Below are 24,462 nucleotides of genomic sequence, written 5' to 3'. Positions count from 1 at the left end.
GAGCCCGGAAACGTTGCTCGCGCAAGCCAATATCTCATAGAAGAAGATTTATCGCAAAAAATTCATGCATTTAAAGGAAGAGCAGTATGCCCAGAAGATTTATATGATAACAAACATATCCGTAGACCCACTAAATAATAAACGAATACCTGCATGTAAGCGTGTCCGCTGCCATATCCCAAATCGAGCTACACAATTTGGACTACATTAGAGTGTTAGCGCGCATGCGCAATATCTCCACCGAACACGAAGACCCTAATTTTTAGAATCGCATTTATATTCGTTAGTGCGGTAATCTCAGCAATAGATTCAGAATAAATTTCTATATGTGACCTGCGTTTATAATTAGCGAGAGCGCCCCTATCCTGCAGGGGGCAAAAACTGTCATCCCCTCCCGTTTTATTTTCCATTGCCTTCTGCGCCCCTTCGTTACCTCCTTTCTTTTCTTCCGCCCTCAGCGTATATCCCGCCGTCTCGTCCTCAGGTCCCACCCCTCGTCACGTCAGCAAGCCTTTCTTGCCCCTTGCTTAAGAAACAGGATGAATATCTTGTATGTAATCATAATGTATGCATGTATCGGTATTAGGGTTTAATAATTACAGATCATCTGTCATCATTCACCCCTAATTGATATATATATATATATATATATATATATATATATATATATATGGGCTCGGCGTACCGCATGCCATGTTCCTGGCGCGACGCGTGGTCGGTGTGTAATTTCATTAGCCTCACCTATAGTACTTTCAGACTAACCATGGTTACTAGCCATGGCGACTGAAGAAAATCGAGGTCGCTCATGTGATACCTAGCGCCCCAAGACGCGGTTACGTATTGCAATATGTACGTATGTTTAACTGGTTACCACAGACACTCGTATCACTTTCGCAGAAGCAACATGCTACATCTCTGTGTATGTTATAGAGAGCGCTGTGTGTGTGTGTGTGTGTGTGTGTGTGTGTGTGTGTGTGCGTGCGTGCGTGCGTGCGTGCGTGCGTGCGTGCGTGCGTGCGTGCAATACTATAACATGTATATAATACTAATATTCAGCACAGAAATATTATTCTAAAAAATATACTTAAATGCTAATATAATGCTGCTCATATAAAGAATTGTAAGATGTTTACTATTAGATATATTCATTTATTAAAAATAACACGAATGTAGCATTCTGGAGCTTGATCTCCTCAATCTTAGACAACACGTAAAATGTTATTTTGATATCTTCGTCTCACCTCGCACATACTAAGCCCAACTTCATTAAACCAGATAACCGCATGTTACCTTCTATCTGCTATTTTTAAAGTTGATTCTATTCGCCATAATTAGTCTCTTTCAAAATTACATAAAACAAAATCACTTGGTAAAACACATAATTATTCTATAGTAAATAAAATGATACCAAACTAATATTATTCCCGACTGTACTGAGAACACGGAAGGAATATTGGATCCACTATAAGGAAAGCGAACTTTGTGAAAAACTGGACGAGTTACAGGCATTTTAATAATGCATTCGTGGAATTGGAAGAACAATAATCATACTGCATAAAAACTTATTGCTTGCACTGTTCCTTCACCAAACCTTTTGATTGCAATAATCACGAGTTGCAGAGTAGGTCAGTAGTTGGTAGTCAGCAATAAGTTTGGGTAGGGTCAATTTCATTAACTCTCCATCGCAGACACTGAACCTGGCCCATATTTATTACGCAGCAGAACACTGCACAGTATACGCACAGAATTATGCACAGTATATATTTACGTTACACATATGACTATCGGAGTTTGAATATTAAAAAAACATGAAATAATTCAGGTTCTCTTAGAAAACACAGGTAAAACTTCCCGGAAACAATGGAACAAGACAAAAATTACTATTACCCGCATATACATAATACAGGAACATTATACGTCATCTCAACCCACACCTTTCCATCCAGGTCACACCAGGAGTATTATCAACACCAACGCTTGTAAACATAAACATATTGCATAGTAATAATAATGTAGCGTATAAATGATGCCCGATTTAACTGAAATACATGGTGATAGGCAGAAATTATAATAGACTACGATTTTAGGTAGTTTTGTCAGCGATAAAAACACTGATGTGATATTAAGCACTACTCCCCGTAAATCATGGTTTAATTGGGTGACATATCCAATAAAATTGATTAAGCAGATTTAAAAAATAAACAAAATAAACAAATATTCGAAATTAACAAGATCATGGACGTTTGACATTGTGCTGCCCCCTACAGTGATAACCTGTGAATTGCGCTTATTTGCAACACAGAGGTTGTGATATCTCCTGATTTCACAGATAAAGAATCTATTATTCGATGCAAAAACTATCGTAGCATAAATAACCAATAATTTCATACATAGCTAAATTATTGCAATCCTTTAATATTTTAATTGTAGACAAAACGATAAGCTGTTATTAAAAAAACAAGGAAAGCGAAAACCTTTATACCATAACTTCCGTCGTCAGCACCAAGAAGCTATATTAAACACATTATTATGTTTATTAAAGTTTCTTGATCATCATAAAGAGCAGTGCAAGCAAAGGCTTTCAGGCTTTTAGTTTTTGTCATTGATAATGAACACTAAAACCTGGTATGCATCAGACAGGGTGCATAATTCTGATGCTGAGAATCAAAAGAGTGTTGTTTAACTTTTGGAATTCAGATATATAATTCCTAACTAGACACATAATCACGAGCAATATCAGGTACAACACAGCTAATAAAAATGGGCAAAGAAAAGTGCACAATTGTAGGAAAGCAAGATATTGCACCTTGCAGTATTTACGACATAGTGCGCCACATTACAATACAGTGTAGGAACTACCAACAGCCATCACGAATTTGAAATAATTTGATAAATTTGTTTAATTGTTACAGTCACTGCTGCAGCGCACCTACTTTGTCAATTCGAGCGCGTCCGCAAATTGCGCACACACCTTTCCAAAATGGCTGCCGTCCCAGTAGACCTTACCACACGTCACGCAGCAATCAAACAGTCCCACCTTGTCGACGATGCCCTGTGGCACAGCGGCGACCTTCAGCGACACGGCTCCGTTAACGGTCACCGCGTCACAGTCGATCGTGTGTCCGTCGAGCGCCATCATGCTGCCGCCAGACGCCTCGCCGCCATCCTCCACTGCCGCGCCGCGGTCGTCGCCGTGCCGACCGACGTCGTCTGCACGGTCGCCGTCGTGTGTGTTCACGTGAACGGCGCGACGCAGCTTCCGCGCGAACTTGCCGGTGTACTCGGGCTCCTCGTTAGCCGCGTGCTCGCCAGCAGCCAGCAGCTGCATCTTCCGCTGCCACAGCCTCCGCATCACGTCACCGGGGATGTGCACGTACTCGCCTCCGTTGCACACCTGGCGGGTGCAAAAGAAACACCTTCGGTAGGACGCTAGCAGGAGGTGGAGGGAGATGACGGGTCGGAATATGAATAGCATATCGTATAGCGGCCACTCTCACGACACTACTGCAAACAGTAGCCTTCAGCATTTCGCAGAAGTTTATTAGAAATACCCATGAGCACACACGCACACACATGCGCGCCGAGGCACGCACGCACGCACACAAACACAGACACATGCACGTACGCATGCACACATGCCGCACATACACACTATTATATACATGTTTGCAGCAATAGTAATAGATAACAGCTTGTTCATGCAGAAACTACTGACTGCTGACAGCTTTCTGATGTAGATACATACTGCTCTCAAGATCTTAGTACAGGAACACTGCTAAAATATATCACTAAATTCGTCGAACCAAGAGGTTACAGGAGCAGTGCAGGAGAGAAACCGGCTTACCTGACAGCGGCTGAAGATGTCTTCGGGCGTTAGTGTGACGTTGTACTGTCTCAGCACCTGCACCACCTGCTCCTGCAGTGGCCCTGGGGTAACGCTCATGCACATGCCCTCCCCGACGTGATTCCTCAGCTGCACAGAAATGTAGGAATGATTGCGCATCAGTAAATGTTCATTTGCGAGAATTACTTCACCACTACGCACACGCGAATAATATGTACAGCATGAGTAAATAAAAAATAAGATTAAAGTGATGAAAAATAAATGTAGAACATGAAAATAAAAACACCCCAGAATTTTGCCAAATTATAACAGGCGAGTCAGTATGCATGGCAACAACAACAACATGCTTTCTACCGATCAAATACCCGCACACACTACTAGCGTCGATTCCATTCCCTCTGCATCCGCATCAAAATCATAATTTTAACCTATCACAGGCCTCGCCGCCAGCACTCTGGCGCCGACACTCACGCTTTGGTATGGCTCGCCCATCGTCAGGACGACTCGTCCCTCGGCCTGCGCTATCTTCGCAGCGACGTCGTGGTAGTCGTTGTTGTTGAGGATGCACACGTCAACGCCGCAGCGACGCAGCTGCCGCCCGAGACCCTGCAGCATCGTGTCGACGACGACGCGGAAGTCGTGAGCGCGCACCGCCGCGCGATGCGGGTCCAGCGCAATCATGTACTCCTGTTCATGGAGACAGACGAATTAAACACGTGTAGGGTGAGGATGTGTAGAGTAAGCACGTGTAGAGTGAGCACGTGTAGAGTGAGCACGTGTAGAGTGAGCACGTGTAGAGTGAGCACGTGTAGAGTGAGCACGTGTAGAGTGAGCACGTGTAGTCAGCATGTGTAGAGTTAGCATGTGTAGGGTGAGCATGTGTAGAGTGAGCGTGTGTAGAGTGAGCACGTGTAGAGTGAGCGTGTGTAGAGTGAGCACGTGTAGAGTGAGCATGTGTAGAGTAAGCATGTGTAGAGTGAGCATGTGTAGAGTAAGCATGTGTAGAGTGAGCATGTGTAGAGTGAGCACGTGTAGAGTGAGCATGTGTAGAGTAAGCATGTGTAGAGTGAGCATGTGTAGAGTGAGCACGTGTAGAGTAAGCACGTGTAGAGTAAGCATGTGTAGAGTAAGCATGTGTAGAGTAAGCATGTGTAGAGTGAGCATGTGTAGGGTGAGCATGTGTAGAGTAAGCATGTGTAGAGTAAGCATGTGTAGAGTAAGCATGTGTAGAGTGAGCATGTGTAGAGTAAGCATGTGTAGAGTAAGCATGTGTAGAGTGAGCATGTGTAGAGTGAGCGTGTGTAGGGTGAGCATGTGTAGAGTGAGCATGTGTAGAGTGAGCATGTGTAGAGTGAGCATGTGTAGGGTGAGCACGTGTAGAGTAAGCACGTGTAGAGTGAGCACGTGTAGAGTAAGCACGTGTAGGGTGAGCATGTGTAGAGTGAGCATGTGTAAAGTGAGCATGTGTAAAGTGAGCATGTGTAGAGTGAGCACGTGTAGAGTGAGCATGTGTAGAGTGAGCACGTGTAGGGTGAGCATGTGTAGGGTGAGCATGTGTAGAGTGAGCATGTGTAAAGTGAGCAGTGGAGTAGTGAGCAGCGTGTAGAGCTGAGCACGTGTAGAGTGAGCATGTGTAGAGTGAGCACGTGTAGAGTGAGCATGTGTAGTGAGCACGTGTAGAGTGAGCATGTGTAGAGTAAGCATGTGCAATGGTGAGGAGGCTTAGACTATTTTTTGGCCAGTTCGTGATCATGATGACGTTTCCTCTGCTGGGTCGCAGTCAAGCGTAACAATCCAAACAAAATGGTGTAAGATTATATGGGGAGATGGCACAAGTTAACTAAGGCAAAATGGTGCATGTTTATATGGGAAAACAGGGCTGGTTTATAGAGGAAAACGGTGCAGTGTTTAGAACAAAAACGTTTTGCGATGACCCTCTCGCATTATTGACATCTTCGACCTACCTTGGGAATGCTTCCATATTCCTTCAACTTGGCCTGATTCTTCTCTATCTTCGTGCGCTTCGTCGCCCACCCGCTCGAGATGGCCGGCTCAAGGTCAACATCAAGGTTGCGCTGCTGGGCCCTCGCAATGAGCACGTCGTACACCTCCAGGAGGCAGCACGCGTCGAGCACTGTACAGTGTCGGCAAAAAGAGGCAGTTTTATACTCGGTAAACGCTCGCTGAATAATTATCCTCTTTTAACGAGCGATGAACTCGTATTTTCCATGAACATTACTTGCTACAGGGTACATACTATCTCTGACATTAGGACATGCTAGCAAAGCAACCAGCTCAGAGACACACAGGAGCTAGTGGCGACTGGACTGAACCAGAATTCAAGCCATCTGTGTTCAAGCCAGGTTTGTCCCCACGGAGCTATCTCACTCTGAATCCATCTCTACAGCTGGTGCCAACTGAAGCACACGGCGAAAAAGTCCCTCACACGTGATCACAACAGAAGTAAGATGTTGTCCTAATCATGGATGGATTCGATACACGGACTTCGCAGCCCGAGGCCAAGCATGCCATCCGCTGGACCACCACTCCTCCTCAGGTGACGTCAGCGAGAGCGACCAGGGGCCCGGCCCGTTGACAGAAACTTTAATAATTGTAATTCTTAGTGTAAATGTGTTGTTATTTTTATCTTAATATTAAAGTTACGAGAGGGTCTGGGCTCTCGTAATGTTAAGAGGATATTTGCGAGGATTTTTCATTCTCGTAACTTTGTGATGTTTCTGTCAACTGTTTACGAGTGGAAGTTAATGTTAAGACTAATGTTAAGACTAATTTTGTTTCTGACAACGAGTCCCAGAGTCGTGCGTACCTGCATAGACGAGCTGCGACTTGCGAAGCGGCCGCCGCTCCCAGTTCGAGTACTGCTCACGCTTATCTAGAGGGCGCCCCAGGCACTGGTAGACAAGCTCGCTCAGGCCCCGGTACTGCACCGACACCCCGTCGCCAGCAGGCGTGTGTGAATTCACATGCAGGTCAGGGCAGGCCTTTTTTAGCTGGGAAAACATGTTATAATTATTTTGTTAATTATTTATTTTTTAATTTAATTTATTAATATTATGAGTAATGATGCTAGACGACGGTCAGCTAGCCATGCTGGACGCTAATTAGCTACTGACATGCGACGGCTCGTTAGGCTGAAAAACTGGTCAGCGACTGGTCAGCTAACCATGCCCGGTGCAACAGCTACAACAAGTTAACACCGGTCAACTCTTGCGTTTTACGACTCATTTTAATTTTACTGAATTAAGTGGTCACACCATAGCATGTAGCCATGTTCGAATGAGCCAAGATGGTGGAGAGAAGGAGGCGAGACATCCCACACACTGCCATATCGCACCTCATTGTTGAGTGTAAATATGTCCACTACTCGTCTCATCCCCATCAGATGCTCCTTGGTAGATGGAAAGGATTTGCTCAGCATGCTCAGGTCTGTGTCGAAAGCGAAACCTGTGGAGCAGACGTAAGATTGATACAAAGTTTTCCCAGTGATAACGACATATACAACATAGTAGATTAATAACAAACTTAACCCACCAAGTTAGAAATTCAAAACATGAACACCGTGTAACTTTAAATTAATGCTATAGATGTGAAATTAACTTGCAGGAAACTGTGAAGATCAATGAATCCATGGAACCCATCGTTGATAACGACATGACGATGCAGACTATTACTTATGTTACTTATTCAATTAGATAGTTGATTGGTAATTAATGCAAATATTCTACATTGTTCTTGATCAGTAGCAGGAGAGAGACAGGTAAACAGTGCGCAAGAAAGCACAATAAGAACTTCTTGCCATGAATACGTACCCAACTTCAATATTTTCTCATTGCAAAATATTCGTTTTACAAAGTCTTCCCAATCGCTATCCGTCGTTGTGTCTGGCAGTGCCACTAGATCTAGCAGAAAACACTTATCTCTGGTAGCAATCTGCAGCAGTGACATCCTGTGATGATAAATAGAGAATACAGACAGAGCAACACAACAAAAACAATTTCACACAATCTAGGTAGCACTGGCAGAGATTACTAAACACTCCAGGAAAGAAAGTTTCCTATCCACAGCTCCTTAGGTATACCATCATAATTCAATTACCAGCTCAACTAATTAGGTGGGTATTAATTAATTGATTTAATCAGTTCGCTTAATTAGGTAATTAATATAGTTGATTTTCAATTAATTATTAATTAATTCGTTAATTAGCGCAGCTCGCAGAGCAGACACTCGAGGATGAAAATGGAGACGTGATGATGCATGCAGCCTCATCGCACACACGCGTTCGCGTAGCCTCACCGTTCCTTCTTTGTGCCAATCGAGGGCTTCCATTCGGCATCGAGACCGACGACAGTGGCGTGCTGCGACAGAAACTCGACGGCCTGCCGCAGCTGCTCGACTGTGTCGATGTAGTAGACGCTCTCCAGTGACAGCTTCAGCTGCAGGTAGCGCGTGTCCGTCGCATCCCGCGCCGCGCCGTCATCGTCTGCACCGTCACACCTGCGGGGCATCGACACGAGCATCAGAGGGAGTGACATTGCGAGTGTACGTGAGCGATACGTTGTGATGCCTTCCGTTAAGATAAAATTACATAGCAAGGTCGAGAAAATGAACTCACGTCACAAACAGAAATTCATTTGGATGGTTCCCCCAACCTCCAATTCATAACACTTGTGATTTTTCAGGTGATGGTTACACAAATTATGGATGCAAACAATTTAGTACCAAAGACATCTAAAACTGCATACAGTGAAAAATACTCATTCCCACAATTCCCACTATTCATATATTCTTGACGACTCCGGGCTGATAATCAGCAATGCAAAGTCTCTGCCTACACTCAACAGTGCTTCCTACCATTCACCCAGCTCCTTCGTGGCTAGCCGAACCGACGAGGGAAGAGTATCGTGGGGAACTCTGAGTCGTCGTGCCCACCAGGCAGCGCGTGCCGAGTCACCAAACCCGACTAGCAGTGTTATGAGCTCTTCATGCAGCAATGGGTTCTCGCCAACAGATTCCTGCATGCAAAGTGCAATTAGAGACGTCAGAGTTCCACACAGAGGCTACGCATCGCTAACTGTTGGTTGGACGTGAGTATCCTACGTCTCGCCCTCCAATCGAAAATGAATAATGAACGCTAACGTCACTGTACCTCGATCATTTCCTGAAGATTTTCTTTAGTCATGCTGCCTTCTACATAATGTTTGTATAGAGCATACTTCAACGATCCCAGATTTCTCATGTGGCAAATATTTGGACAGCTCTCTGTGAGGAAATGGTAGAAAAGAAGACAATCACAGGCTTTCATTTTTAAGGGGCGCGATCGCGCTCGCGCTCCACCGCGCACCATAAATTGTGCCATGGTGCGCGCATCATCGCGCCTCATAAAAGTGGTTGCAATCACAGTAGCTCTTCAAGCATGCAGTATACACTATAACTGAATTATGAGTGCTGGTGAACATAATGATCATTAATAGATACAGCACAAACAATTGCTTCTGACAATACCATGAGCATATAATATACGTACACTTGCGTATATATGTATACTGTGTACATATATGATCTTACTGAAAACAGGCAGCAAACCTTGAGCCATGCCCTTTTAAACTGGCACCCCCGATCATCTAAACATTCAGAAACAGGCAGCAACTACATAACTATGAAGGCTTTTCGGTAATTAATTGTACATACATGCACATGCAGCATGAAGTCAGTGACCCATAACAGACGGACATTTAATTACAAATTCCATGGTGGTAGACGTCCAAGTAGGAGGAATGGGGGTTTGTGGACTCATTTGGTCAGGAGTCTATCAATATTGATGTCTATTGATAGACTCCTGATTTGGTAGGTGTAAACGAGAAATAGGCAAGTTATATTAATACGTCCAGACCATGCATGAGGGCAATTTAATGAAATATGCAACAAGCAAGACTGAATAGAAAGATCGAGACTGTTGAGTGGCAAGAAGTTCCCGAAAGCCTTTAAAATGAGTCTCGGGCTATGTAACAGCAACTAGTTCATCATTCACGGCAGACACTGGCTTCAAGTTTACATCGTAATTCATATCATTGTTTCTCAAGCAATTGAAAATAGTTGTATAGCTTAAGCAGTGGACATTATCATTTGTAACCTTAACACATTGAAACCTTGGAGTAAAGAGTATAATAAGTAACATACTGCTAGTCTATTGCATTCTATGTTCATAACTTCTTTATTCTACTAACTTGTGTAACAGTACAATCAATGGTGCACTATCACTCCGGAGCAATGACTACAAGTAGAACGCATCATTTGGACAAGAATACTGACTAGGATTATATCAATGGAAAACCGTGTTAACCTTGTCAGGAGGAGTGCTCACTGATAACACAAGGTATGCACACACAAGAAATAGGAGTAAGATGAAATAGAAGGCATCGGTTTAGACGAGCTGACCCGCTGCAATACTACTTACCTATTGGGATGTTAAACAGTTTAATAAGCTTGGATGCGAGCTTGTTTAGACCCTTTCGGTTGACTTTTTGGCGTTGTACACAGGCAACAGGAACATCCATCTCTCTAAAATGTGTATTAAAACAAGATGTTTACTACAGTGTGTTCAGCCATAACAAATACTTATATGCTCTGACATAAAACTTCCTTAGTCTGTACACCTGAGTTTGAGGACGAGCACAATAGGAATTTCTGTTTTAAACTTTTTAATTGTCTTTTTTGCAAAACACCAAAATAGCAATTTCTTACCTTATTATATCATCAAAGTTAACTGTTTTAGCACATAGTTCATCCAGTATTGATACGAATGAAACCTGCAGGTCTTTGTAATCCCTAACATAAGCCTCAGCTAGGGGTGCTCTATCTTGTAAAATCAGAGGCAATGCTACCTGAAAGAGGCGAGTGTAATCTCATAAGATCTCAACATCGCCAGAAATGCAATTTCTTTGTCCCAGAAACATTTTGCAAACAACCAGTTACAAGACTGATCATTAGTGACATCTACAACAGAAAATGCAATGACCAGATGCTTTCCTAAACTTTAGCTATGCATAGCTCTCTAGTACTCATTTAAGTCACACACTGAAACATTACAGACTTGACAAGTAGAACAAAATGGCTTCAATCATCAGCAAGCACAGGAGCAGCGTTGTGATGATCAACTAATGTTGAATATAACTTAGAGTGTCTGTTACTGTCCCACCACATTTAATGAATACACAGGTTAATAAATTCATACTTTGACAAAAAGGAAGTTACAGTCAGTCGGTGACATTCGGTCACAAGATTTAACCACACGACTCAATTCCATGTCTACCTCTCGCAAGTTGAAGTATCGCTGTAGATCCAATGCTGTTATGACTAGGCTTGCTTCTTTGTACATCTTTCTGTTAAGCATGTCCTCTATATCTTCACACGAGAAAGCACAGTTTTTCAACTCAAAGGCCTGTACTACAAATTTCAGCAGGACTAGACCATTGCGATTGGCCAGTGCAAATGCCATCTGTAAAGAACAATTCTGTAACAGTTAAGAGTGCGAGCAACAAAACTTTTTTACCACATACGGTGATACCTATATATATTTTTGCAGTGTGCATTACTATAATTCAAACATCCACTTTACACTCTCTCATCATGCACACACATTATCAAAAAGAACACAACCCACACAGATTTAACAACCAATTTCGTTATTTTATGTATAAAGCACTAAGAATTTAAAAAGTATAACTATCAGCCAAATTGCTTGCTTACTCTCTGAATTTCTTCTGTCAGGTAGTGTTTATATTGATCCTTTTTTGGACGAATCCAGTTTTCAAATGCATTCATCACCATTGTTGATAAGCTATTCCATCGGCCTGGGAAATAGTCTGCCGGTGTTTCTGTCAGGTAGATAGCAGCAAGGAAAGGGTTTTCCACAGTATCAAAAATCTGAGAGAGGTATGTAGCTATTGTCGCCACCGACTTTTTCTTGTCCTTTGCCCATAGCATCTGAAGATTGGCCACCCACTCAGGTCCTTCCGGGAACATTTCATGAGGTAAGAAGTTTCCTGGCTGCTTTATCTCTGGTCTTCTAACTAGGTGAGGTTTACCATTCCCAGGAAGATCATCCATAGAAGCATGTCCTCGGTCATAATTTCTTCCTGTATAATCACGTAAAGAAAATGATGAATGTACAAAATACTGCTGTCTCAAAGTAACAATTGCAGATATTATGAATTAATATTTCATTATCAATAGTTCTCTGTTCTGTATAATAAATTAAACACAACTAATGAATTACAGAGATTTCCAAGTTAGATTTGATGTTAATAAATGTTTGAGATTGCTACATCTAGACAATGCAATTTATACTTATACACCTAACCACCACCACATGCAGACAAATTTATTTTACACCCTACTCTCTTTACATTACCTGGAGGTTGTACAGTCACATCTCTTTTGTCAAATCGATAACCTGCTTTTGCACTAGGTATCCTTGGCGGCTTCCCACCTTCGTTCCTCCTGTCTTCCCAATCCGCCATGTTTCTCAGTTAGCTAGAAAGAACAAAGTTATAGGCAGGTTTTATTAAACTTTTGATGCTGTAAACAGCAATAAGAAAGGAGGCATTAGCAATACTAAGTTAGTTAGCCATACTAGATAACTAACAAAGTCCATACTAGATACTGCATTAGCAATACTAGGTTAACTCTCCTAGGGACAGTGATTTTCCGTTTCAAAAAATTGCCTTTTCCGTTTGGGAAAATCATGAATTCCATTCCAAAGTAAAGAAAAAATGGAAATTCCGTTTTGCCATAGAGATTGTACACACCAAAAATTCAAAATTCCGTTTACATATATTTGCATGAAAAAAAAGTATTTGGTACAACCTTTGAAACCGGAACCGGCACTGAAACACAGGGCTACCAAAAGTCGTAATTGTAAGTCATTTCGCTCTGAAACTTGTCTGAATGTAAACCATATAATCATTACCAATGCTATTGTCGATTGTGTTTGTGTGATTTTATTGAAATTTCCATGTTGTAATATGTTCAAATTACGTTTTCCGCGTTTTTTCGTTTGAAAACATCTTTTCCGTTTCCAATGGCCATTTCCGTGTTTTCCGTCCGTTTTCCGCGATCGCAGAAAATCACTGTCCCTACTCTCCCATGAAAGACCGGCTGATATAGACTACATGGGCCCAATCCTAGCTTAGCAACCTGGATTAGTTTAGCACATTTGCGAAAAAAGAAAGCTGGGCCTGGGGTTCAAAACTAGAATTGTGCAAGAGACTGCACGTGTACTCACTTAATTCTGTCCATTCGGCATTTTTCCATTGTTACTGTTAACCCACGTTAACGAGTTGTGTTTATATTATAACTAAACTAGTTCAGACGTCTCATACCGACATACGTAGAAACTTGTGCCTACTAACGCTGAGAGGGTCTATGTCCCCCGGGGTACTGCCGGAACGTACCCTGGTACTATCTAATATGCCGGACCGTACCTCGCCTACTCCACTAACGAGTCTAGGGAGTCGCCTACGCCTACTCCCTAACCCTAACCATATCAAATAGTGACCAGGGTACGTTCCGGTATACCGAACCGTACCCAGGGTACGTTCCGGTATACCGAACCGTACCCAGGGTACGTTCCGGCAGTACTCTGGGGGACATAGACCCTATGAGCCCTACAAACTTTTGCCAGTTTTGATAACCAGGCTATCATTAGTAGTATCAAACTACGGTCTACTCTACGCTGTAGACTACACTACACAGTTACAGTACTCAGTAGTGTCACTGTCAGTCTGTCAGTAACACAGTACTATAGTACTCAGTACTACAGTCTACAGACTACAGTCAGTCTACAAAACACAGTGTCAGTATCTTTGTATGTTGGGGTCCCTCTCTTGTATTTCACAAGGCACTGAAGGAGTGATTCTCTCTTTGGAATGTGCGGGGAATTTATTCTTATTCTTCTTCTTATTTCTTATTCCTTCTTCCTATTCCCTTTTTTCTTATTCCTTCTTCCTTCTTCTTATTTCTTATTCTTATTCCTTCTTCTTATTCCTTCTTCTTATTCTCAGTGAACACAAGTGAACTCAGTGACTCACTCAGTCACGAAGTCAGTGAACACAGTCAGTCAGTAGCAACCAAGTCAGGTACCAAAACAGAAGTGCTCTAAGCATTTTTATGTCCCATACATAACTCTCAATCCATACTACCCCAAAATCATTAATGTATGGTACTCTATACCAGTAAGAATAGTTTTTGTTCATAAGGAATACCTTCACTTCAGGGTCAACGATAATGTTGACTATGGTAAACGTTGATTCCTGTTTTTAAACATGGCTCCATCTCGCGGGTAAATTATCAAATGTTGAATCTACTTCTGGACAAGGGTACTTTATTCTGTTAATTTGGAATGGCTATGTATTATTTTATAGTAAAATAAGATAAACAATGATTTACTAATGCTCTCACGGAAGTATTTGTTGTATTTATTACTAGCTGTTACTGTGACATAGCTAATCCGCTAGTTTCATTGCCGGAAGTGCGGGTTCGCTACGTGGTGTGAAAACGAGGCCGTAACAGCGATGATGTGGCCTACTAGGTTCACTTCCTCTTGATAACGAGGTGTCTTTCGGCCGGCGATATCCTTAGTTAGAACATCATCAGGTTGCAAGAAGAGAGTTAAACATATTTATCAAAAAATACGACGTAATACCAGGATCGCCCGTACTCACGACTAGTTTACAAAATGGTTGTAGAGAACCCGATCATAAGTAAACTGGAAGACATCGCTGATCAGGTATGTCTACTCTGTCTAGCACTAGCAGCTTTTTACCAAATAAAGCCGGTTGGTAACACAGCCTCACAGGCACTTGGACGTTGGAGCGTTTCAATAAAATAGAATGCTAAATAAATACGAAATCTATTTACTAGTACTACCAAAGTCTTAATGTTTCTCTACTTTGTGACCTAGTATTGTTGCCAACAATTTCCTGTAAATGCCGTCCAAATGCTCATCTGCAAGTGCAACACACTGTCACACGCTGGCCGCCGCACGCTAGCTGCTGTGCTGCACACTGACACATAAATATATAGCAGGTAGGAAAGCGTGCTGCCAAAATTCGCTCGATGCTCGCTTGATTTCATACGAATACAACACAAATATTCAACCATTCTACTCCATCTTTGTTTCTATTTGAAGAACAGTGTTCACTTGTTATAAAAACATACTGTCTGTTTTCGTAATCGAGCTGTGTCACGCGAGATCACACAAAGCCTGACGAAATTCTCGCGTTCGCTCCCGTTGCGCAATTTATGTAAATGGCTGCAAGTACAGGGCTTTAGGCAGCGCACTGCATTTTGGGAAACTACCACGCTGCTTTCCAACTCCCGTGTGAGCCCTGTCAAAGCCGCCAGTGGAGCATTGCAAAAACGTTGCAGCGTTGCGGCGCAAAAATGAGGTCACGAAGAGCGCCTGTGGGTGTTTCCTGATTCCGACAGCCATTTACATAAACTGCGCAACGGGAGCGAACGCGAGAATTTTGCCAGGCTTTGTGTGATTTCGTGTGACACAGCTCGGTTACGAACACAGACGGTATGTTTTTATAACAAGTGAACACTGTTCTTTAAATAGAAACAAAGATGGAGTAGAATGGTTGAATTTTTGTGTTGTATTTGTATGAAATCAAGCGAGCGTCGAGCGAATTTTGGCAGCACGCTTTCCTATACCTGCTGTATATTTATGTGTCAGTGTGCATTCGTGAAAAGGACTCAGGATGACAAATTTGGGGAGGTCAAGGGTCAAAGGTCAAGATGTGTAAACGGAGGGGGAATATTTCCCCCTTAATTTAAGGTATAGGAGGAAATACGGAATTGCGGCACAAATCTTAACGGCTCGACCTATGCTCTTAATATTTGCAGGGTTTTCCCCAGGATGAAATTGAAACAGGGGGAGGGGGGGGGGGGAGGGGGAGGGGAAACTAGGGGTGTCCGGGGGCCTGGTCGAATCACTGGCAGCAAGAACAAGTCTGTACCTGCAGCTACAACACACACGCATCTATTGACTATATATAACAACATTATATATATAGTTATATATATCTACTATAACAACTATAGCTACTATAACAACTATAACTACTATAACAACTATATATAACGTTGTTATATATAGTCAATAGATGCGTGTGTGCTGTAGCTGCAGGTGCGGACTTGTTCTTGCTGCCAGTGGGTTGAATGGGAATTCTTGCCGAGGTGGCCCCTCAATTGCCAGTAGCAGCAGCGCCTCCAAAGCTGACTCACTCATCCTGTTCCTCATGTAGCCATTCCCATTTTTAAAAAATATTTTTTTTTTTTAATCGGGGCAGAAATAATTTAAACGTGGCGCAAGGATTGAAACGGGGGGGGGGGAGTTTTCCCAAATGGGGCGGGCGCGCCCGGTTTGTGCAACGTAGGGAGAAGCCTGATTCGGAGTATAGTGTGATGGGCAGGAAACCCATCACCAGTGCGAAATTGGAGGTCACAGGTCAAAGGGCAGTGGGGGAAAGGTCAGATATCAGACATTTTCTGAGGACATGGGCTAATGGACAGAGTGAAAAACTTTATTGTTTCAGCGCTGACCTACCATTTTTATCATTTTATTGAAAGGACCATGAAATGGGCTTTCCACTGACGTGCGAAGAGTAAGTGTCTGATAACCTTTAGACCCTCAGGAGGAGGGTTAAACATGGATTCCTCAACTGCCTCAATGACGTGACAGTGTTGTCATATTCATGGCACATCCATAATCTAGAAACCCAATAAGCCTGGATAGCCGAACGGGTACAGCACAGGTGTCATGGCTCAAAGGTCGTTGGATCGAATCCCATCAGATTTTTTATTATTTACCTGTTTTCTGTATTTTTCTATCTTTATCCATTTAACTATTTTTTTCAAATTGTAAAATTGCGAATTTCGAAAGTGATTATTGCGAGTTTTTTGGCTCAGAAAAACTAAATATAGCTGAATATAGTCTCACCTGACAGTGGAAATATCACTGATTATACCAACATTCAAAACACCAAGATTTTATGCAGTTATAGCATAGAAAAATTGATTTGACCACATCATACCAGCAATAAATTTTATCGTGTCACGACTCTCAAAAATCACAAATGGCATCTCAAACAAGCGAACATAATTAAAACAAAAGGGCGTGGAATTCCGTTTGGTAAATATTATTGAGTTTTTATGTCAATAATTCAGAGCACTTTCTGGCATTGTCATTCCCGTGTTACTATCTGACTGGCAATCCACAAGCTTCTCTAATAACAGACTTTACGTTGCATTAGTACTACACTGCTGTTTACGCTAGTATGGACGTCTGTGTTTACACTCTGACCTGATTTCTATGGTGCGTGGTATGCATTGCTGCACTGTGATAGATATCTTGGGCTACCGCGAGAAAATTCGAGAGATGGCAACGGTAAACAGAAACAGAACGCAAAATTGTAATCGTGCATGATTTCATTGGATTTGGTGAATACGAAGGTTCTAAGACATTTTATCATTACTCTAGACAATTGCTGTTACTCAAGCAATAACGGTAGGTATCATGAAAGTGGGGAAAACACTGGAAAATTCTCACAATAGACGCTTTAATGCAAATATTTACATGATTTATTTACAACAATACAAATAATATAATTCTTTACAAATAATGTTTACAATTAATTTGTTTATATTTTTTAATAGGGTTAGGGTTAGGGTCACAATGCACCATAAAACAGGAGTTTCAGGCACGCGATTTGTATCAACCAATGAGATTTGGGAGGTATGCAGAATGCAGAAGGTTGCTGAAATGATGTGTACGCAACTGCGTATCTGCATATCTGCGCCTAACAAAGGTAGCAACAGACCTCAGATGAGCCCAGACGCTCTGCGGCTCTTGTTATTCCTAATGACAGGCTTTCCAGCAGCCCTAAAAATCCTAAAAATTCCTAAAATTTTAAGCTCGTCCTAAAATTCCTAAAAAAACTTTAAAAATGTATGAAATTCCAAAAAAGGGCTAAAATTTTATTCAAATTCCTAAAAAATAAATTCCACAGATATGTTTGGAGTTTTTGGTGATGAGATTATGAACTTTTGGTTTGTAATTTAATCGTAATGGATGTTTTCTAGTTATCTTTATACAGAGTGAGTATTGTGACTCAGTCTACCAGTGATTCCTAAGCTTCAGTGTCTGATTATACGACTCTGTTCCTGGCTGGATGTACAAGACATGCCTAATTTGCATGAAACTTGATGATGTACAGTCGTATCGAGGACTTGGAGGATAGGAATAGCTGGTAGACTGGACACATACCACATAGAATTGTATCTGTAAGTTAACACGTCGATGTTTATGAAAGGTAACTTTAGGTAAGTGACTTATTTTATCCCTAAAATGTTTCAATTCATCCCTAAAAAATCCCTAAAATAGCCCTAAAAAAACCTGAATTTCTTCCTAAAATTAGCCCTAAAATCTTGTCAAGGACTGCTGGAAAGCCTGTAATGATAGTAACAGTTCTAGAGATTTAGGCACTGCTAGGTGCAATTGGAATGTCATTCTAAACAGGTCTATGAATTCAAATTGGAAGGTGTAAAGTTGGCAGAAGGGAAAAGCTGACACTCCTTGAGCAATATGTATAATTATGTATGTGAATTTTGTTTGGGTGTTTGATATGGCTGTTATGAAAAGCCTCCCTCCCTCCCCATGAAAAAGCTTGCGGGGACAACTAGTTGATAAATCTGTTGCCTGGTCATCATTTCAATTGCCCAGGGCAATCTGGGAACCATGTTTGTAGAGTCTTGACACGTGCAGTGTTTATAAAATAACTTGGTGCCACAATGTGTGTACATTATAGACTGTATTAAAGATAGCGTTCTAGTTTCCATAAAATCTCTAGCACATATTTTTACAATAACTCACAGCAAAATGCAAGTATAAGTCACTGAGCTTGGCGTGAATGTCGATTGGCTTTGAAAATAAAACTGTGGTGTAAACATGGTTACCAAGTCTATATTTACTTGACCAGTATGTGACTTTAACATTTGTTTTCGTTAATGGGCTTCAGGTCAGGCATGTCACCTTACTTAGCTGCAGTGTACTGCAATGATGCAACATGACAGTAAATGCAATCTTAAACGTACCATACTGATGCTTTCTCACTAGTATCAGTTTCTGGCCAAATTACTTTGAATTGAAATAACCATAGAAGCCTTTTCCTTATTAGCATATGTATGTAAGTAAAAACACAAACTACCGATCTGTTCATTATGGTAATTAAGAAAAGCAATAGGTGAATAGTTGTGTTTGTGTGTTTGCTACTAATTTATTCCACATTAAGAAACAGAACCTTGTCAAAGCATAACATAATTTACTGTGTAATATCTGTTGTCTGTTAATGGCTAACTGTACAATGTTAATATGGCATAAATAGTTAAATACTATCACTACTCTAGCTTTTAACATTATTTTCAGTTAAATTTGGCTACATATCAATTTTTTCTTCCAAGTAAATTTCCACTTGGAAATCATTTATTTACCTGCTAGTAGAGCCAGCTAGACATTATTCCAGGTACTAGTGGCCTCATATTTTTAATCGGTGGCAGCAGCTCTAATGTGTGGATTACACTTAGGGTTGCTAGATACATATTGATGTAAAATATGAAAACGAAACGTTATAGTTATGTTTAGGATACAAACAGCACAGACTTGTAGGCCTACAATGTTCAATTGCAGTTGATAGCATAAACTTTGTATTAAACTAATCCGTGTTACAGTTCTGGCCACGCACTAAATCGGTCATTGTTTTTTGCAGGTTTTACGGCATAGCAAGCATGTTTTGCCCCACATAGCACGCCTGTGCCTCATCGCCACATTTCTCGAGGATGGCGTTCGGATGTGGTTTCAGTGGAATGAGCAAGCTGACTACATGGATGCGACTTGGGGATGGGGAAGGCTCGTTTCTAACTTGTTTGTCATTGTCAATATGATAGGACAACTCGGCGGGTGTGCGATGGTTTTAGCAAGAATCAAGGTTCCAATTGCATGTGCTATACTTGGAAGTGTCATAATGATACAGGTTAGTTTCATTGTTGTTTATAATACACTATGAACCTGTATGAAAATGGCATGGGATCTTGAATATTTTATGGTGTTAATTAATGTTGTTAGTGTAACTGTATCTGTGAATGAAGATGTTATTAGTACAATAGATTACTTCCAACAATTTTAGATACACTGAATTCTTACTTGAGAAAGAAGAGGCATGGTTCACAATCTAGACAATTTCTTTAATTCATCATATTACACTTGTTCGCATTTTACAATCGCATTTTACACTTGTTTAATAATGAATCATTGTTGAAATTATTAATTGTTTTGCTACACCCAAATTTAGAAATGCACTGTAAATTTTGTTCTCTTTTAGACCATCGCTTACAACATTTTATGGGAAGGAACATTCTTGCTTAGGTGAGTTCAACAATTATCTGTTTTTGACTATTTATAAATAATATCATGATCATATCAGTTTACTGTGCATGGTAGTGTACATCGTCAATCTTTATTGAAAATGCTGTCCAATGTGTTTTTGACATACTATATCGTAAAGCCAAGGATATAGTGCACTGGAATACCTATGCACTCCATGTACTATATTCGTGATTCTCTCGATTCTCCGCAGGAGCCTTGCATTAGGTGGAGGTCTGTTGCTTCTGTGGGCCGAATGCCAGACCGAAGCCAAGAGCCTATTTGCCGGTGTGCCATCTCTCGACCAGAAGACACCAAAGACCTACATGCAGCTTGCTGGCCGCATTCTGCTTGTCTTCATGTTCCTGACGCTGCTGCGTTTCGAGTTGTCACCTCTGCAAATTATCCAGAACCTCTTCAGTACTTCACTCATGCTCATGGTTGCTGTTGGCTACAAGACGAAGTTATCTGCCCTTGTTCTCGTCATATACCTCTTTATGTTTAACCTCTGGTATAACGCCTGGTGGAATATCCCCGACTATCGACCAATGAGAGACTTTGTTAAGTATGACTTCTTCCAGACCATGTCTGTTATTGGTGGGTTGCTGCTGGTCGTAGCTTTGGGACCAGGTGGTGTGAGTATGGATGAACACAAGAAGAAGTGGTAGATTTGTTTAGGTGTCTCCCTCTGATGTAATGCCCTCTGATGACTGGACACTGGTGTAAGGAGGCTTAAATTTTATCCTGACATAATCTTGTTATTTAGGTGTAGGTGAATGCAATTGATGAATTTAAGATGAAGAAATTTTACTCCTGTTTCATTATGTAAGACTACACAATAGAACAACTGTCTTTAAAGTTAGCAATAGTAGTCTAACCAATACAGGAATAACCTATGTTGTTTGCTCTGGATATTAGGGAAAAATGATCTTTGTGTTTTCTTCCTTTACTCTTTTATATTTACACTAAGCCTGCACTAATGTATTGTCTACAGTTATTTTAACTTTTTCTAATTTTAACAACTGCGTTATGTAATAAGGAACACGCTTAGATCTGTCGCCCTATTAGTCATAAACCATACTCAACAGGGTTATATACTGTGTCATAGAAATGGCTGTGGACCAATCTATGATGAATTATTACTGAGATCTTGTTTTCTTGAACTTAGAGTAGCTACACAATTAATGTAAGATCAGACGCTATTATATGTAATAAATGTAAGACGTCTTATTCCTGACTTTAATTAGTGGCAATTATGAATGGGAAAAACTGGGGAAACTCTTTGAGTACGTAAAGCTGAATGCCTAAAGTAATATTAAGCACACTGTTAGAATTTGCTAAATATAGTGTTTGGTATGTTGTCAGTGTATTGGTAAATTGTATTATGGATATAAATTCCCACACAAGTGTCTTTGAGGCCACAAGTTCACATATATTGTTGTTGTAAAGCTAGAGATTAGGATGTGTAACACTGCGAGCATATTGTACATGTGAAGCACATTGAAGTTTAGGTAACCTTTGAAAGTTCGCTTGTATTATGAAGTTCGCATATAACCGTTGTTTCTGTTATGTTGACTTTCTTGCAGACAGACACTGGTTAATTAACCAAGGTATTTTTGTATAGATGTTGAATGTTTGTATAAAGGTTTTGGCATGCCGTGGAGAATGAAGTGTTATTGAAATGCATATATATATATATGACAGTAACTATGCCTAAAGTGATTTGAATCACAGTAATTGATTAATTGTTGTATAATTTGATATTTAAGCCACAAACCAAATGTGAAACTTGATATGATGGTCTGTACTTCAAAGAAATGATTTAAACCAACTTGCACTTGAGTAAAGTGGCATGGAACCAGAGAATTATTCCAACAGACTTTACCCCGTTTTACTACAGCGTTTGCTAGCCAACCCTTGGAAACCCGGTTTATAAATTATTGAATGGTTAAATCAGTCGTTATCTAATTAGAATTTGCTTTAGTAAGTATTTAAATGAAATCAAATGAACAGATATATATCAAATTCAATATAATACTATTGGCAGTGGCAGTAGTGAGAAGTTGGTGTGTGCCACGTAACCATGCAAGAGGTGTGATGTGCACTTGACTTTAGTCATTGGCTTCTTTCTATTCTGTGATGCTTTCAATTCATTCCCACCTTGTGTTTGATCAATGTTCTAATTACGAATTGTTTAAAAAAAATCTAGCACTGTTCTCTGCAGCTGTGTGTATGTGTGTGTGTATTTACAAGTTTAACTGGTAACGGTTTTTCCCGATTATTTGATCGTATCTTTTGGTTTTATTTAAATAATAATATATAGAAAATAATTTAACCTTCCTAACATTAACTTTAACGCAAACTATTATGTTGTGCTTTTTATTCTTAACTTGAACTTGATCACTGTAGTGTTCTCATATATTCTATCGGCTGCTGAATTTCTCGCGCAGTCTCGTAACAAGTGTCAATTGTGGGAATTACTAAATTATGTTCAATGAATCACACGAATAAATTATGAAATAATACTGGTTTTACGAAATTGGTGAGCAGTAATTTATTGTTTTGCTTTACTTCAATTATACATAGAATTTCTTTCGGCTTCCTACAAGACGAGAGAAGATAGTATGGAAGGCGTATTGGGGAGGAGTGTGTGCGTGCGTGCGTGAGAGAACCATCCCATCCACTACCACCCTTCCCATTCTCCTTCATTGTACTGTACTCATTCATCTCCGTCACCAATGTGCTGTTCCTATCCTCTATGATTACTGAAAACTCCTTTCCTTAATTTATATGTTGATTTGTATGTGGGTGAGGCCGTGAGGGTGGATTACGACATTCGAGCGCGTTTCAACACGTGCGCGCATAATTCGTGTTACGCAATGTTCTGCTAAACAAATTCGTGTAATGAGACGCTAAAGAGCAAGCATGTAAAGGTTATGTCCATCGAAATTCAAACGAGAAGAAGGAAATGGGGCTGGGTGGGTGACACACTGCGGAAGGAAGCGACCGACATAACACGCACGGCGCTGAGCTGGAACCCGCAAGAAAGACGTCGGGTAGGAAGACCTAAAGTAACCTGGAGGCGAGATTCGGAGGCGGAACTCAAAAAGAAGGGCGACACCTGGAGGGTAATGGAGCGGAAGGCGACTAACCGAGCGATATGGAGGAAGTTCACAAATGACCTGTGTCGCCCAGGAGACTGACGTGTTCGATATTGAGGAAGTTCACAAGTTACCTGTGTCGCCCAGGAGACTGACGTGAGAGAGAGAGAGAGAGAGAGAAATGTTATACTATAGACGTTCTAACTTTAATAACGAATTTAAGCAATTCATCATAAAACAATACAAAGCCCGTAGTCCATAATAGCTATTGAAATTAAATGACGTTCTAAATGACCACCTTATGATACCGTACATTGTAGATCTATTTTTGGTTATTAACTTTAGCTATAATAGTAGAGATTGCATTGCATAAGTCATCTTTTGCCTTGCTGATTTCCGCAGTTGCTACCTTTTGATAGCTGTCAGTTACCCACTCATGCTTTCCGTTGCATGCGTTAGAAATGATCTTAATCTCATCCTTCGTGAGTTTTCCTTGCACGCGATCTTGATCCGCGATCATGTCCTTCGTCTCTTTAATGTAGCTTAGCAATGCGTTCTTGGCTTCAGCCTTTAGCAGCATGTCAAGACAAACGGTCTGGCCGTACCTGCGAGCCAACTCGCTAGGTTTTTCCCCAAGAAATGTTGTCTGAAGCAAATATAATCGGTTTCCTTAACTAATTTACGTGCGCTATAGGATGGTGAAAAAATCATTACATTTCACGAACCAAAATTTGAAAACGTTCTAAATGTATGTGTACACATTTAGGGATTTAAATGCGTTTAACGGGGGTTTAACGGTATTGATATACAGCGTGAGTCACGCTATGAATCGATCGTTATAATATATATATAGAGCGAGAGAGAGAGAGCGAGAGAGAGAGAGAGAGAGAGAGAGAGAGAGAGAGAGAGAGACGACGACGAGACGAAGAAGGAGGAGGGTAGATAATAAGATATAATAATAATAAGTAAAGAACTAAATTAAGTAATTAACGTACGTACGTTACTTTACTTAACGT

The 24,462-nt window shown here is 41.0% G+C and overlaps 3 protein-coding genes across 4 annotated transcripts in view; 1 reads left to right on the top strand and 2 right to left on the bottom strand.

Moving 5' to 3' along the window:
• Positions 1-1,128: 1,128 nt before the first annotated feature.
• On the bottom strand, positions 1,129-14,811 carry LOC106821095 (exonuclease mut-7 homolog). Of its 2 annotated transcripts, none has more exons than XM_014825748.1 (16): positions 14,792-14,811; positions 12,276-12,397; positions 11,612-12,000; positions 11,175-11,360; positions 10,607-10,746; positions 10,320-10,423; positions 9,012-9,124; positions 8,717-8,877; positions 8,159-8,359; positions 7,675-7,811; positions 7,200-7,309; positions 6,672-6,855; positions 5,809-5,978; positions 4,316-4,531; positions 3,845-3,973; positions 1,129-3,394 (listed from the first exon to the last, which is right to left on the bottom strand). In XM_014825748.1, the coding sequence occupies exons 2-16, from the start codon at positions 12,382-12,384 to the stop codon at positions 2,930-2,932; spliced, it is 2,814 nt and encodes a 937-aa protein (XP_014681234.1). In that variant the 5' UTR covers positions 12,385-12,397; positions 14,792-14,811; the 3' UTR covers positions 1,129-2,929. The 2 variants fall into 2 exon arrangements, with proteins under 2 accessions (XP_014681234.1, XP_014681233.1); XM_014825747.1 differs by lacking the exon at positions 14,792-14,811 and adding an exon at positions 14,128-14,311 and having other exon boundaries at positions 1,134-3,394.
• On the top strand, positions 14,466-22,898 carry LOC106821097 (surfeit locus protein 4 homolog). Its single transcript, XM_014825749.1, has 4 exons — positions 14,466-14,651; positions 19,693-19,956; positions 20,305-20,348; positions 20,560-22,898. The coding sequence occupies exons 1-4, from the start codon at positions 14,601-14,603 to the stop codon at positions 21,011-21,013; spliced, it is 813 nt and encodes a 270-aa protein (XP_014681235.1). The 5' UTR covers positions 14,466-14,600; the 3' UTR covers positions 21,014-22,898.
• A 410-nt stretch (positions 22,899-23,308) lies between these two features.
• The window catches only part of LOC106821063 (ankyrin repeat domain-containing protein 45-like), a 3,435-nt gene continuing 2,281 nt past the window's right edge, over positions 23,309-24,462 (bottom strand). The window contains exon 2 of the mRNA XM_014825704.1: positions 23,309-24,092. Within this exon, the coding sequence (XP_014681190.1) occupies positions 23,769-24,092 (324 nt within the window). The 3' untranslated portion in view covers positions 23,309-23,768. The remainder of the gene's footprint in view (positions 24,093-24,462) is intronic.

Source organism: Priapulus caudatus, unplaced genomic scaffold (assembly GCF_000485595.1).
Source record: "Priapulus caudatus unplaced genomic scaffold, Priapulus_caudatus-5.0.1 Scaffold58, whole genome shotgun sequence".
NCBI lineage: Eukaryota > Metazoa > Priapulida > Priapulimorpha > Priapulimorphida > Priapulidae > Priapulus > Priapulus caudatus.
The sequence above is the reverse complement of the archived record's forward strand: the minus strand, read 5'-3'. Positions and strand labels throughout refer to the sequence as shown.